Genomic DNA, 14,766 nt, shown 5'->3' with positions numbered 1-14,766 from the left:
ATTGACAAATTCTCTTGATACCAAAGAAAAACAGAGACATCAACCAAGAACTAGAATTTTTTTTAAGAAACAAATGGAGGTTAGAGAATTGAATATAAGAAACTCAGAAAAATTAGATACCTCATAATTAAACTTCTGCAAACCTGAAGACAAAGAAAGAAGTTCTTTAAAAAAAGGGAGAGAGAAATGATACACTATTTCCTCCCCCAAAAAAGACCAAGTCAAAAGACAGGTTTCACATCTGAAAACATGGAAAGTAACAGGAAAGGAAACAATATTTTTCAAGAACAGAAAAATTTCCTGCCAACTAAAAATCCCATATTCATCGAGATGAAAGACCCTTCAGAAATGAAGGGAAAATAAAGATATTCTCAGAGGTAGGAAAAACTAAAAGAATGTGTGGCTAGAAGATGTACCCTTAAAGAATGGTTCAGAGAAGCTATCCAAATAAAAAGAAAATAATAAAACAGCTGAAGACTTCAGACAGGAAAGAACAGCAGAAGGGTAAAAGGGTTAGTCGCTCAGTCATGTTCAACGCTTTGTGACCCCATGGACTCATGCAGGAGCTCACCAGGCTCCTCTGTCCATGGAATTCTCCAAGCAAGAATACTGGAGTGGGTTGCCATTCCCTTCTCCAGGGGATCTTCCCAACCCTGGGATCGAACCTGGGTCTCCTGCATTGCAGGCAGATTCTTTTTTTTTTTTTTTAATTTATTTTTTAAATTTTTAAATTTTTTTATTTTTAAAATTGTAAAATCTTTAATTCTTACATGCGTTCCCAAACATGAACCCCCCTCCCACCTCCCTCCCCACAACATCTCTCTGGGTCATCCCCATGCACCAGCCCCAAGCATGTTGCACCCTACGTCAGACATGGACTGGCGATTCAATTCTTACATGACAGTATACATGTTAGAATTCCCATTCTCCCAAATCATCCCACCCTCTCCCTCTCCCTCTGAGTCCAAAAGTCCACTATACACATCTGTGTCTTTTTTCCTGTCTTGCATACAGGGTCGTCATTGCCATCTTCCTAAATTCCATATATATGTGTTAGTATACTGTATTGGTGTTTTTCTTTCTGGCTTACTTCACTCTGTATAATTGGCTCCAGTTTCATCCATCTCATCAGAACTGATTCAAATGAATTCTTTTTAACGGCTGAGTAATACTCCATTGTGTATATGTACCACAGCTTTCTTATCCATTCATCTGCTGATGGACATCTAGGTTGTTTCCATGTCCTGGCTATTATAAACAGTGCTGCGATGAACATTGGGGTACATGTGTCTCTTTCAATTCTGGTTTCCTCAGTGTGTATGCCCAGCAATGGGATTGCTGGGTCATAAGGTAGTTCTATTTGCAATTTTTTAAGGAATCTCCACACTGTTCTCCATAGTGGCTGTACTAGTTTGCATTCCCACCAACAGTGTAGGAGGGTTCCCTTTTCTCCACACCCTCTCCAGCTGCAGGCAGATTCTTTACTGTTTGAGCCACCAGGGAAGCCAAGGAGTAAACATAATAGATTAGTTTTTCTCTTCATGAATCTCTTTAACCATATTTTATGGTTGAAGCAAAAGTTATAATGTCACCTGATGAGGTATTCAATGGATGTAGAGGAAATATTTAAGACAAGGGAGAGTAAAGGGGTATAAATGAAGTCAGTTTTCTACACTTCACTCAAAATAGGAAAATGTATTTATCAATATGGTAATACCCAATACATATACAATTTGATAATATAGCAACCACAGTGAAAAGTATAGAGATATACTGAAGAATTTTATAAATAAATCAAAATGGAACCCTGAAAAATGTGCAAGTAATCCACAGGAGGGCAAAAGAAAAGCAACGAAGGAACAAGAAATAGAGTGAACAAACAGAAAACAAATACAGTAAGTCCTTTACATACAAATGAGTTCCATTCTGAGAGCGTGTTCATAGGTACGATTTGCTCATGAGTTCAGCAAAGTTAGCTTAGGTACCCAACTAACACAGTCGGCTATATAGTACTGTACTGTAATAGGTTTATAATACTTTTCACCCAAATAATACACTCAAAAACAAAACAAAAAATAAACCATTTAAAATCTTACAGTATAGTATCTTGAGAAGTACAGGAATACAGTACAACAGCTGGCACACAGGGGCTGGCATCGAGTGAACAGGCAAGAAGAGTTACTGACTGGAGGAGGGAGAGGAGGTGGGAGATGGTAGAGCTGAAGGGTCGTCAGCAGTAGGAGGAAGAGGGCAAGCTGAGATGTCCTTCACACCTGATGTTGATGACAAAGGTTCTGGTAACTTGTTGGATTAAATTCTATTACCCTCTTGCTTCCAGGCATCCTGGGCTTGAAATAAAGATCCTGCACTACTGTTCTCCATATAGTCAGTCAGTCAGTTGCTCAGTAGTGTCCGACTCTTTGCGACCCCATGGACTGCAGCACGCCAGGCTTCCCTGTCCATCACCAACTCCCAGAGTTTACTCGAGCTCATGTCCATTGAGTCGGTGATGCCATCCACACAGTACTGTACAGTAAAATCGCACACAAGCACAACCACTTGTAGAGGATGCACACAATGACAGTGTACGCCAGGCGCATGAACTAACTTGTGCAATGGGACATGAGCATGTACGTTTGCATCTTTGAAAGTTCCCAAGTTGAAGGTTTGTATGTGAAGGGGGACAGTAAAGTGACTTACTGTGATAAAGTGGCAGACTTAAGGCCTAACATCTTTACCACTGAGCCATCTGGGAATCCCAGTAACCAGGGGGCTGGATACGAAGAATAAGGAGAAGCTTTAGGTGGTTTGAAATGTACATACGAAGAGCCACAGTGAAAACAGAGTAGGAGGGCTTCCCTGGTGGTCCAGTAGTTAAGACTTTGCCTTCCAAGGCAGGGCATGTGGGTTTGATCCCTGGTTAGATTTGATCCCTGGTTGGGGAGAAGAAGGGGACGACAGAGGATGAGGTGGTTGGATGGCATCACTGACTCAATGGACATGAGTCTGAGCAGGCTACAGGAGTTAGTGATGGACAGACAGGCAAGCCTGGCTTGCTGCAGTCCATGGTGTCGCAGAGTTGGACACGATTGAGCGACAGAACTGACTGGTGAGCTATGATCCTACCTGGCCCATGGCCAACAAAACAAAACAAAACAAAACAAAACATAAAACAGAAGCAATGTTGTAATGAATTCAATAAAGACTTTTAAAAAATGGTCCATATTTTAAAAAAATCTTAAAAAAATAAAAGAAAGAACACAGAGTAGGAAAGGTAGATGGTTTGTTTACTGCTACTTCACAATACCCCTTCTTCTCTCGCTTTTCTTTCCACCAATCCCCTTTTCCCTAATCAAATGCTGTCCTGTCAGAACTAATGAAACTCAAAAGACCAGCTTCCAGGCAAATAGCTCCAGATGTCTTTGACAGCAGAAACAGCGACCAGAAATCACGTGAAGTTTTGGAAGCGGCAAGTGCCCCAAATTGTACCTGTGGGCCGCCCCTCCTGCTTCCTGCACGTGGACCACCTAGGCTCCCTCCCCATTCTCCCCCCACACTGGGGATGCGGCTGGCTCTGTGGGAGTCCTGGAACCCCAACCATCCCTCCCAGGGGCTGCTCTCAGTCTCCACAAGCTGCTCTTCTGTGGCAGGAAGGGGCAGGCGGCCAAAGGATTGGGTTTCCCACTTGCCAAGGAAGCCTGGGCCTCAAAGCCACAGGCTGAGCGGGCTCGCAGGCAGCTAAATGAGGGGACCCGTCTGCTCTCAGAGGGCCCTGACCGCCCTCTCTCCACCCAACAGCACATGCCAGAGACTGAGACGGCTGCTCCGACCTCAGTGCCTCCTGAGTCACTCTGCGCGAGTGATGACTTGCCCTAACCAGTAATTTGAATTCATAAAGAGAAGCAGGGTCTTCCACAAAATGAAGGCTGTTCCCATGTGGATCAAAGCATCCTGAGTCCTCTTAGGAAGGCGGCCCCAAAGGGAGGACCTGCCCCAGGTCTGGTCTCATCTGCTGCCGCCCTGTTCCCAGAAGGAGTGTCCAGTGACTCCAGACCCCAACCAGTGGGAATGCCAAAAGCAATGTCCAATGTAAACCCATGGGTTGGCCCCCCCCCAAAAAAAAAAAAACACCAATGCAAGCTCAGGCTATGTCAATAGAAGCTCGACGTCAAGGGTGGCCTCATTATGTTCATTTATGCAACCATTCTTTCCACAATATTTATAGAGTCACTAGCATGTGCCAGTACCCAATCTCATCCAGTGCCATGAAGAGCGCCAGCTCTCAGATGGATAAAGACTGCTTCAGGCCTCTTTGGTGATCTGCTAATACTTAGCTAGAGAGAAACTGAGAAACAAATGAGATACAAATGAGATGGGAAGGGTCAGACTGCATCCAGAGACCTTTGTGTCCCCAACTACATAATCTCTCTCCCCTGGATCTATCTGATCAAGAGCAAATAATACCAATCTGTGTAGAGTCTGAGGCTGGAGAGATGCCAGGGTGGTTACTTCCTAGATTAGAGAATGGTAGGTGTCCACGTGCTTGCAGGTAAGACCTCTTGTGGTACTGGGCAGTGCAGGGGGTAGAAGAAGAAAGAGGAGCATGGCCGGTGGCCAAGGGCCAGGGCCCCCACATCCTAGTGCAGAACACTGAGAAATCCAATAGCAGAGACTGCTCTGGTGGTCCAGTAGCTAAGACTCTGTGCTCTTAATGCAGGGGGCCTGGGTTCGATCCCTGGTCAGGGAACTAGATCCCCACATGCCATAACTAAAAGACCCTGTGTGCCCCAACTAAGACCTGGAGCAGCCAAATAAAACAATATTTTAAAAAAGAGATAGAGAGAGAGAAAGAAACCCAAGAACTTATTTGACCTTGGTTGTCCAAGTACTTGTGTTTGTCGAGGGAGAAGTCCACCATCACCCTAATACCAAAACCTGACAAAGATGCCACAAAAAAAGAAAACTACAGCCAACATCACTGATGAACATAGATGCAAAAATCCTTAACAAAATTCTAGCAATCAGAATCCAACAACACATTAAAAAGATCATGCACCATGACCAAGTGGGCTCTATCCCAGGGATGCAAGGATTCTTTAATATCCACAAATCAATCAATGTAATACACCACATTAACAAATTGAAAAATAAAAGCCATATGATTATCTCAATAGATGCAAAGAAAGCCTTTGACAAAATTCAACATCCATTTATGATAAAAACTCTCCAGAAAGCAGGAATAGAAGGAACATACCTCAACATAATAAAAGCTATATATGACAAACCCATAGCAAACATTATCCTCAGTGGTGAAAAGTTGAAAGCATTTCCCCTAAAGTGAGGAACAAGACAAGGGTGCCCACTTTCATCACTACTATTCAACATAGTTTTGGAAGTTTTGGCCACAGCAATCAGAGCAGAAAAAGAAATAAAAGGAATCCAAATTGGAAAAGAAGAAGTAAAACTCTCACTGTTTGCAGATGACATGATCCTATACTTAGAAAACCCTAAAGACTCCACCAGAAAATTACTAGAGCTAATAATCAATGAATATAGTAAAGTTGCAGGATATAAAATCAACACACAGAAATCCCTTGCATTCCTATACACTAATAATGAAAAAATAGAGAAATTAAGGAAACAATCCCATTCACCATTGCAATGGAAAGAATAAAATACTTGGGAATATATTGATCTAAAGAAACTAAAGACCTATATATAGAAAACTATAAAACACTGGTGAAAGAAATCAAAGAGGACACTAATAGCTGGAGAAATTTACCATGTTCATGGATCAGAAGAATCAATATAGTGAAAATGAGTATACTACTCAAAGCAATCTATAGATTCAATTAATCCCTATCAAGCTACCAATGGTATTTTTCACAGAGCTAAAACAAATAATTTCACAATTTGTATGGAAATACAAAAAACCTCAAATAGCCAAAGCAATCTTGAGAAAGAAGATGGAACTGGAGGAATCAACCTGCCTGACTTTAGGCTCTACTACAAAGCCACAGTCATCAAGACAGTATGGTACTGGCACAAAGACAGAAATATAGATCAATGGAACAAAATAGAAAGCCCAGAGATAAATCCACGCACCTATGGACACCTTATCTTTGACAAAGGAGGCAAGAATATACAATGGATTAAAGTCAATCTCTTTAACAAGTGGTGCTCAGAAAACTGGTCAGCCACTTGTAAAAGAATGAAACTAGAACACTTTCTAACACCATACACAAAAATAAACACAAAATGGATTAAAAATCTAAACCTAAGACCAGAAACTATAAAACTCCTAGAGGAGAACATAGGCAAAACACTCTCCGACATAAATCACAGCAGGATCCTCTATGACCCACCTCCCAGAATATTGGAAATAAAAGCAAAAATATACAAATGGGACCTAATTAAACTTAAAAGCTTCTGCACAACAAAGGAAAATATAAGCAAGGTGAAAAGACAGTCTTCAGAATGGGAGAAAATAATAGCAAATGAAGCAACTGACAAACAACTAATCTCAAAAACTTATCTCAAACAACTTATGCAGCTCAATTCCAGAAAAATAAATGACCCAATCAAAAAATGGTCCAAAGAACTAAATAGACATTTCTCCAAAGAAGACATACAGATATGGCTAACAAACACATGAAAAGATGCTCAACATCACTCATTATCAGAGAAATGCAAATCAAGACCACAATGATTTCATGCCAGTCAGAATGGCTGTGATCCAAAAGTCTACAAGCAATAAATGCTGGAGAGGGTGTGGAGAAAAGGGAACCCTCTTACACTGTTGGTGGGAATGCAAACTAGTACAGCCACTGTGGAGAACAGTGTGGAGATTCCTTAAAAAACTGGAAATAGAACTGCCTTATGACCCAGCAATCCCACTGCTGGGCATACACACCGAGGAAACCAAAATTGAAAGAGACATGTGTACCCCGATGTTCATCGCAGCACTGTTTATAATAGCCAGGACATGGAAGCAACCTAGATGTCCATCAGCAGACAAATGAATAAGAAAGCTGTAGTACATATACACAATGGAATATTACTCAGCCATTAAAAAGAATACATTTGAATCAGTTCTAATGAGGTGGATAAAACTGGAGCCTATTATACAGAGTGAAGTAAGCCAGAAAGAAAAACACCAATACAGTACACTAAACGCATATATATGGAATTTAGAAGGATGGTAATGATAACCCTGTATGCGAGACAGCAAAAGAGACACAGATGTATAGAACAATCTTTTGGACTCTGTGGGAGAGGGAAAGGGTGGGGTGATTTGGGAGAATGGCATTGAAACATGTATAATATCATATATGAAACGAATCCCCAGTCCAGGTTCGATGCATGATACTGGATGCTTGGGGCTGGTGCACTGGGATGATCCAGAGGGATGGTACGGGGATGGAGGAGGGAGGGGGGTTCAGGATGGGGAACACGTGTATAGCTGTGGCAGATTCACGTTGATGTATGGCAAAACCAATACAATATTGTAAAGTAATTAACCTCCAATTAAAATAAATAAATTTATATTAAAAAATATTTTACCTTGATTTGTAACTTTAATGTTTTTAATTTCAAAAAAATTTTTACTGGAGTATAGCTGTTTTACAATGTTGTGTCATTTTCTGCTGTACAACAAAGTGAATCAACTATACATTCACATTTTGTTGTTCAGTTGCTAAGTTATGTCCAAATCTTTTGGATCCCATGGACTACAGCATGTCAGGCTCCTCTTCCTTCAATATCTCCAGGAGTTTGCTCAAATTCATGTCCATATGGATTTCCTGTTTTGGACTTCCTTTCCATTTAGGTCACCGCAGAGCACTGAGTAGTGCTTCCTGTGCTACACAGTAGGTTCTCATTAGTTAGTTATCTATTTTATACATAGTATCAGTAGTGTATATATGTCAATCCCAATCTCTCAATGCATTCCATATTCTACTTAAAGGGCATTAAAAAACACTCTTTCCATTTGGAAAAAGACAGTGAGTCTGGAGTAGCCAAGAAGACTGTGCATTCCTTCCTTTGAAAAGTCTAGGTTTATGAAAAGTTTGCACCATGTTTTATGTCCCTGGATATGTCCTAGTGTGTCCTAGTTTATAATCCATGGGAACTTGAATAGAATTTGTATGCTACTGTTGTGTGAAAATTGTATAAATCTTAATTATGTTGAACTGGTTCAGGGTGATTTTCAGGTCTACCATATCCTTCTACTTTTCTGTATATTCATTCTATTAATTTTTCAGAGTTTGATACTGAAACCCCAAACTGCTGCTGCTGCTAAGTCGCTTCAGTCATGTCCGACTCTGACCCCATAGATGGTAGCCCACCAGGCTCCCCTGTCCCTGGGATTCTCCAGGCAAGACCACTGGGGTGGGTTGCCATTTCCTTCCCCAATGCATGAAAGTGAAAAGTGAAAGTGAAGTCGCTCAGTCCTGTCTGACCCTTAGCAACCCCATGGACTGCAGCCTACCAGGCTCCTCTGTCCATGGGATTTTCCAGGCAAGAGTACTGGAGTGGGTTGCCATTTCCTTCTCCGGAAACCCCAACTAAAAATCTTAATTTATCTACTTAAAAAAATAATTGCAATATATAGTAGGACTATGTGTAACTTTGTTCTGTACTTTCCAAGTCTCTTTTAAATGTGTTACCATACTTTCATAATTTAAAAAATAAGAAAGAGAGAAAAAAAAGAAATGTTTTTAGTCCAAACTGAGATGTTATGTAAGTAATATGCCTGGTTTCAAAAGACTTAGTACAAAAAAAGAGATGTAAAATACTTGGATAATTATTTGATAATAATTTTATATTAATGAATAATGTTTTGGATATATTGGATTAAATAAAATACATATTAAAGATTTTTTTAAGAAAAGTCCATAAAAAGTAATAAAAAATAAAGTCTAGGTCTGATACATTGAGTTTCTATTTACTAGGCTGGGGAATCTGACTTTGAACACTCTTCCCCAGGGCTCTGGACGCTACCCTGAAGAAGAAGCCCCTTTGGACCCTCAATGCACAGTGCAGATCCAAATGTCTGCTTCAGATTCTACACGTCCCTGCCCAGCTCTGGCACATCCCTGGGCGTTGACTGACTTAGTCCTGGTCATGCCAAACACAACACATCCAATAAGGCTTTTATTCCTTTTTTCAGTTGGCTGTTTATCTAACTTCCTCTTTTTTAATTTTCATATTAGGCGTTTCTAGAAACAGGCATGATGTCATAGGGCCTCTTTCCAGACGTTGTTTTGAAATCAGTGTAACCATGGCATTGCTGGAGGCTGAGGAGTCCTCCTGGGCCAATGGAGTCACGCCTGGGTGCAAGGCAGGGTAGGAGCCAGGGCGGGGAGTAGTGAGTCCCTGTGAGGAGGGTCAGGGTGCGGGTGTTCCTGAGGACACTCCAGGAAAGGATACTGGGACCAGCTGTCAACTTGTACCTTTCTGCCCTGGCACTTTTGACACAGGACGGTGGCTCAGATGTTAAAGAATCTGCCTGCAATGCAGGAGACATGGGTTTGATCCCTGGGTCGGGAAGATCCCTTGGAGGAGGAAATGACAACTCACTCTAGTATCCTTTCCTGGAGAATCCCATGGACAGAGGAGTCTACATTTCATCCGGTTGCAAAAAAGTCTGACACAGCTTAGCGACTAAACAACAACAACAACAGCAATGTGCACTGCATGGTGGATTTTCTTGTGTAAATACTTACAACTGTATCCTCATAAAACTCATCTGAAGTATGTATCATTACTAAAAGTCTCCATCTCATAGATGAGCAAACGGACACACAAAAAGTTAAAGCAATCAGTAAGGACCTACTGTGTAGCACAGGGAAATCTTTCTCAATATTATGTAACAACCTAGATGGGAAAAGAATTTGGAAAAGAATAGATACATGTATAGGGGCTTCCCAGGTGGCACCCGTGGTAAAAGAATCCACATGCCAATGCAGGTGACATGAGACACAGGTTTGATCCTTGAGTCACGAAGATCCCCTGGAGAAGGAAAGGGCAACCCACCCCAGTATTCTTGCCTAGAGAATCCTATGGACGGAGGACCCCAGCAGGCTCCAGTCCATAGGACTGCAAAGAGTAGGACACCAGTGAAGAGACTTAGCATGCAGATACATCTGTATGTGTAATCACTTTGCCGTAAACCTGATACTATCAATATCATAACACTGTTTATCAGCTATATGCCTAGTCGTTCAGTCATGTCCGACTCTTTGCAACCCCAAGGACTGAAGTCTGCCAGTCTGCTCTGTCCATGGTGATTCTCCAGGCATGAATACGGGAGTGGATTGCCATGCCCTCCTCCAGTTTATCAGCTATACTTCAATGTAAATTAAAAAAAAATTTTAAAGGTAACGTGAATTTTCCAGGAACACACAGTTTACTAATTGGGAAAGTTGGACTCAAACCCAAGCAATCAGACTAATGAGCCCACACCTCCAGCCCTTAGGCCGTACTTCATCCCCCTGCCCCTGAAATACAAATGCTGCTGTGATCTCCTTCTTCCCTGGAAAGGGTCAATGAGAAAGAACTGTGAAAACACCATCTAAACCAAAGTATTTAGTGCACACGTGACTCACAGAGAGACGAGAAGGTGAGGCTTGCCCCGGACCCCTTGCCAGTCTCTTGCCCTCTGCCCGTTCATCTGGCCTCCCCAGGTCTCCAGCATCCTGCCACTAGACAGGCTCCCAGAACATAGCTCCAGACATACCATTCTGTGCACGGAGCCCATGCATCAGCACTGGGGCCTCCTCATTGCTGCATCTCTGCTCATGCAGTTCCCTCCACCTGGGAGTCTCTCCCACCCACCCCGGCATTGTCAAATCCTATGTCCTTCTGGTGGCATCTCACCTTTTACTGGTCATTTCTGCAGCTCTGAATATTTCCCATCTTAGAATACACCATCTTCCTTCCCTGGGGTTGGTCAAGGCAGAAATTGCAGTTAAACTTGCCACCTTTCATCCTCCCATGGACAAATGGTGCTAGCTGTGCCTTGAAAGTAAATACCTACCCTGACCATCCACAGTACCACTGCCATGACCCCCTCAGTAAAACCACATCACTTCTGGCTTGGGTTATGGTCATAGTTCTGCTCACTGGCCTCCCTAGGCTCCACTCCTTGCTCGGGAGCCAGAGGGCTTGTTAAAATTATTGAGGTGGCTCAGTTGGTAAAGAATCCGCCTGCGAGAGACCACCTGCAATGCAGGAGATGTGGGTTTGATCGCGGGATTGGGACTATCCCCTGGAGAAGGAAACAGCAACCCACTCCAGTATTCTTGCCTGGGAAATTCCAAGGACAAAGGAGCCTGGTGGGCTACAGTCCCTGGGGTCGCAAAGAATTGGATATGACTTAGCAATTAAACCACCAGCACCCCTGCTCCATCTTCCCATGTTTCCCCATCCTTCTGAGGGTAAAGCTCCATGTCTGGTGGACACTGGCTCCCTGCCCGACTCCATCCTTCCCACTCCCCTCTTCCCTGGATACTCTGTGCACACTCTCCTCTTCCTGTCTTTGCACATGCTGTTCCCTCTGCCTGGATGCTCTTCCCCCAGATGTTCATATGACTCACTTCTCTGCTCTCTTCATTCAGGTCCTGAATGTCCCTTCTTTAGAGAAGCCTTCATGATCACCTTTTCCCTGCTCTTGTTCAGAATGCGAACTCGGTGCCTCCCTGACTTTGGACTAGGACGATGTGTTGACTTTCATTCATGGCCCCAGGAGCCACCGGGGACTCCTCCCGCCCCACACACCCGGGCACACCTTCATGAAGAACATCCTCCTGCAGGCCTTGCCTCGATCGTTCCCAGATGCATGGAGCTGTGTGGCCTCAGAGGACAGTGTGAGGTCAGGAATGCTGCGGGGTGCGGCCTCTGACGTGTCTGCCAGCTGCACAGATGAGTGGAAAATTCCCTCCTTGCCCTGGCCCAGGGAACTCTCGAAGGGGTCAGGGTATCTCTCGTCGGGGCTTGAGCTGTCATCGCTGGTCCGGGCGTTACAGAGGATCAGGGAGCGGGAGACGGACCGCAGCTTGGTGGATTTCCTGCTCTTTCCGGAACGGCTGTGCGGCTCCATCCTCAGGGAGGAGGGGAAGCTGCCCTTCTTCCTTTCCTGATCTCTGGCCCTCTGCTGACAAGTGGCGACTGGACTGGGTTTAGCCACCACTTCGTGGGTCCCTGGAGGAGAAAGGAAATAGGAAGAGGCGATGGGACTTGCTGCAGACAAGTGGAGCGAGACACAAGTCCTGGAACTGAGCCACGATGTGCGTGAAGCAGGACAGATGGAGAGATCATCATTCGATTGACCGGCCCTTCCAGGGTGCCAGCCACATGGAGGGATCAAGTGTTTACCACACCCTCCTGAAGCTCCAATACTTTGGCCACCCAATGTGAAGAGCTGAGTCATTTGAAAAGGCCCTGATCTGGAAAAGGTTGGAGGCAGGAGGAGAAGGGGACAACAGAGGATGAGATGGTTGGATGGCATCACTGACTCAACCAACATGAGTTTGAGCAAGCTCTGGGAGACAGTGAGGGACAGGGAAGCCTGGCGTGCCGCAGTCCATGAGGGTCGCAAAGAGTCAGACACAACTTAGCAACTGAACAACAACAGTCACTCTGAGGGTCACAGAGCCCAGAGCGTCTCTTATCCAAACCCTCCTTCTACACACAGGGACACTGAGACACTGAGAGAAAGAGGTTCAAATGCAAAGCCACAAAGAGCATTCGCAGGACAGTCAGTGATCAGATCACGGATAGGAGTTTAGAGATCACAGAGACCTGTGAGACTTTTAAATGTAAAAGCCATTCTTCAGACAAGAGTGTATGGGGTACTCCAGCCTATAGAGCAGGTCAGAGTGAGAAAAGGACTGGGCTGAACCTGCCAGTCCCCTTCTGCTACCCCTGGTCACTCCTGTAGCATCTCCAAGTAAACCTGGGATTCAGAGCCCAGGCTGAAGATTGCTGATGTCTATGCCCTCAATTTCCAGATGCTGCTGCTGTTTAGTTACTCGGTCATGTCTAACTCTTTGGACCCCGTGAACTGTAGCCCACCAAGCTCCTCTGTCCATGGGATTCTCCAGACAAAAATACTGGCGTGGGTTGCCATTTCCTCCTCCAGGGGATATCCCGACCCAGGGGTCAAACCTGTGTCTCCTGCTTGGCAGGTGAATTCTTTACCACTGAGCTACCTGGGAAGCCCAATTCCCAGATAAAGAGTCTACAAGGAGGTTTGGGAGGCTCACATAATGTTAACCCACCAGGATTGTTTTGAGTATAAAAGAAGGTGAATCTTAGATGGTTCATGCCAAAGGGCTTAGCACACAACAGGTACCTGGCAAACCTGTGTGCCCTTCCCCAGCACCAGTGTCACACCTGGTCGGTATCTCAGCCAGGCTGAGGGTCTCCTTTGTCATCTTTCCCTATGGGATCAAACCCTGGGGTGAGTCAAAAACTGGCTTTACTCATCAGGTCAACAGTATCACTCTCAGCACAGCTCAGCTCCGCTTCACTGAGAAATGCCTGTCATGGATTCAGGCATGAATCCTGTCCATGAGGCAGGTGGTTAAAGGGGCTCTGATGCTGCAGAGTTCTGACTCAGGCCCAAGCCACAAAATAAAGCCTGTTGCCAGAATAACAGACTGTGGGATGCTCTTGGCCCACGGGTACTGCTGTTGGTGCACAGCTAGTACTGAATAAGGAAGAGCAGAGGTCTTCCAGCATTTCATCATGCAGAAACCCTTTCATATTATATAATCTCCCCAAGAACATCTTCTTGAACAAAGACAGTGTTTATCAATACCCAGGTGCATTGTATTGTTTTCTCTATTAGCATTTTAATTTTATCAATGTATCTACCAACCTGAATGGCTCAGTGATAAGGAATCTGCCTGCAATGTAGGAAACACAGTAGTCGCAGGTTCAATCCCTGGTTCAGGAAGATCCCATGGAGGAGAAAATGGCAATGCCCTCCAGTATTCTTGCCTGGCAAATCCCATGGCCAGAAGAGCCTGGGGGTGGGGTGGAGGCTACAGTCTATGGGGTCACAAAGAGTCGGACATGACTGAACACACACGTACATGTCTATAGCAACCAAGAACAATGAATCAAAATGAATGAATGAATAACTATTTGAGAGTGTACCCTATATATCAGGCACTCTTCTTGATGCTTTAATATAACCTAACTCAGTGGGCTTCCCTGGTGACTCAGACAGTAAACAAAGTGAAAGTGAAAGTCAGTCGCTCAGTCGTGTCCGACTCTTTGTGACCCCATGGATTATACAGTCCATGGAATTCTCTTGGCCAAAATACTGGAGTGGGTAGCCTTTCTCTCCTCCAGGGGACCTTCTCAACCCAGGGATCAGACCCAGGTCTCTGGCACTGCAGGCAGATTCTTTACCAGTTGAGCCACAAGTGAGGCCCAGTAAAGAAACCACCTGCAATGCAGGAGACTCGGGTTTAATCCCTGGCTTTACTCATCAGGTCAACAGCATCACTCTCAGCACAGCTCAGCTCCGCTTCACTGAGAAGTGCCTGTCATGGATTCAGGCATGAATCCTGTCCATCCCCTGGAGAACAGAATGGCTACCCATTCTAGTATTCTTGCCTGGAGAATCCCATGGAGAGAGGAGCCTGGTGGGCTACAGTCCACAGGGTTGAAAACAGTCAGACATGACTGAGCAATTAACACAACTAAATATTGGCCCATTTTATCAAACACCCTCTTGCCAATATCCCAAAG

The 14,766-nt window shown here is 44.3% G+C and overlaps 1 protein-coding gene across 3 annotated transcripts in view; it reads right to left on the bottom strand.

The window, feature by feature from the left end:
• Positions 1-14,766, bottom strand: part of IL16 (interleukin 16) — a 114,090-nt gene that overhangs the window by 70,851 nt on the left and 28,473 nt on the right. For all 3 annotated transcript variants that reach the window (XM_018066447.1, XM_013973065.2, XM_018066448.1), the window contains exon 2: positions 11,792-12,204. In XM_018066447.1, coding sequence (XP_017921936.1) covers positions 11,792-12,204 — 413 coding nt within the window. The remainder of the gene's footprint in view (positions 1-11,791; positions 12,205-14,766) is intronic.

The sequence above is a fragment of the Capra hircus genome, chromosome 21, assembly GCF_001704415.2.
Source record: "Capra hircus breed San Clemente chromosome 21, ASM170441v1, whole genome shotgun sequence".
NCBI classification, from domain to species: domain Eukaryota; kingdom Metazoa; phylum Chordata; class Mammalia; order Artiodactyla; family Bovidae; genus Capra; species Capra hircus.
This window is presented reverse-complemented; position numbering and strand designations above follow the sequence as displayed.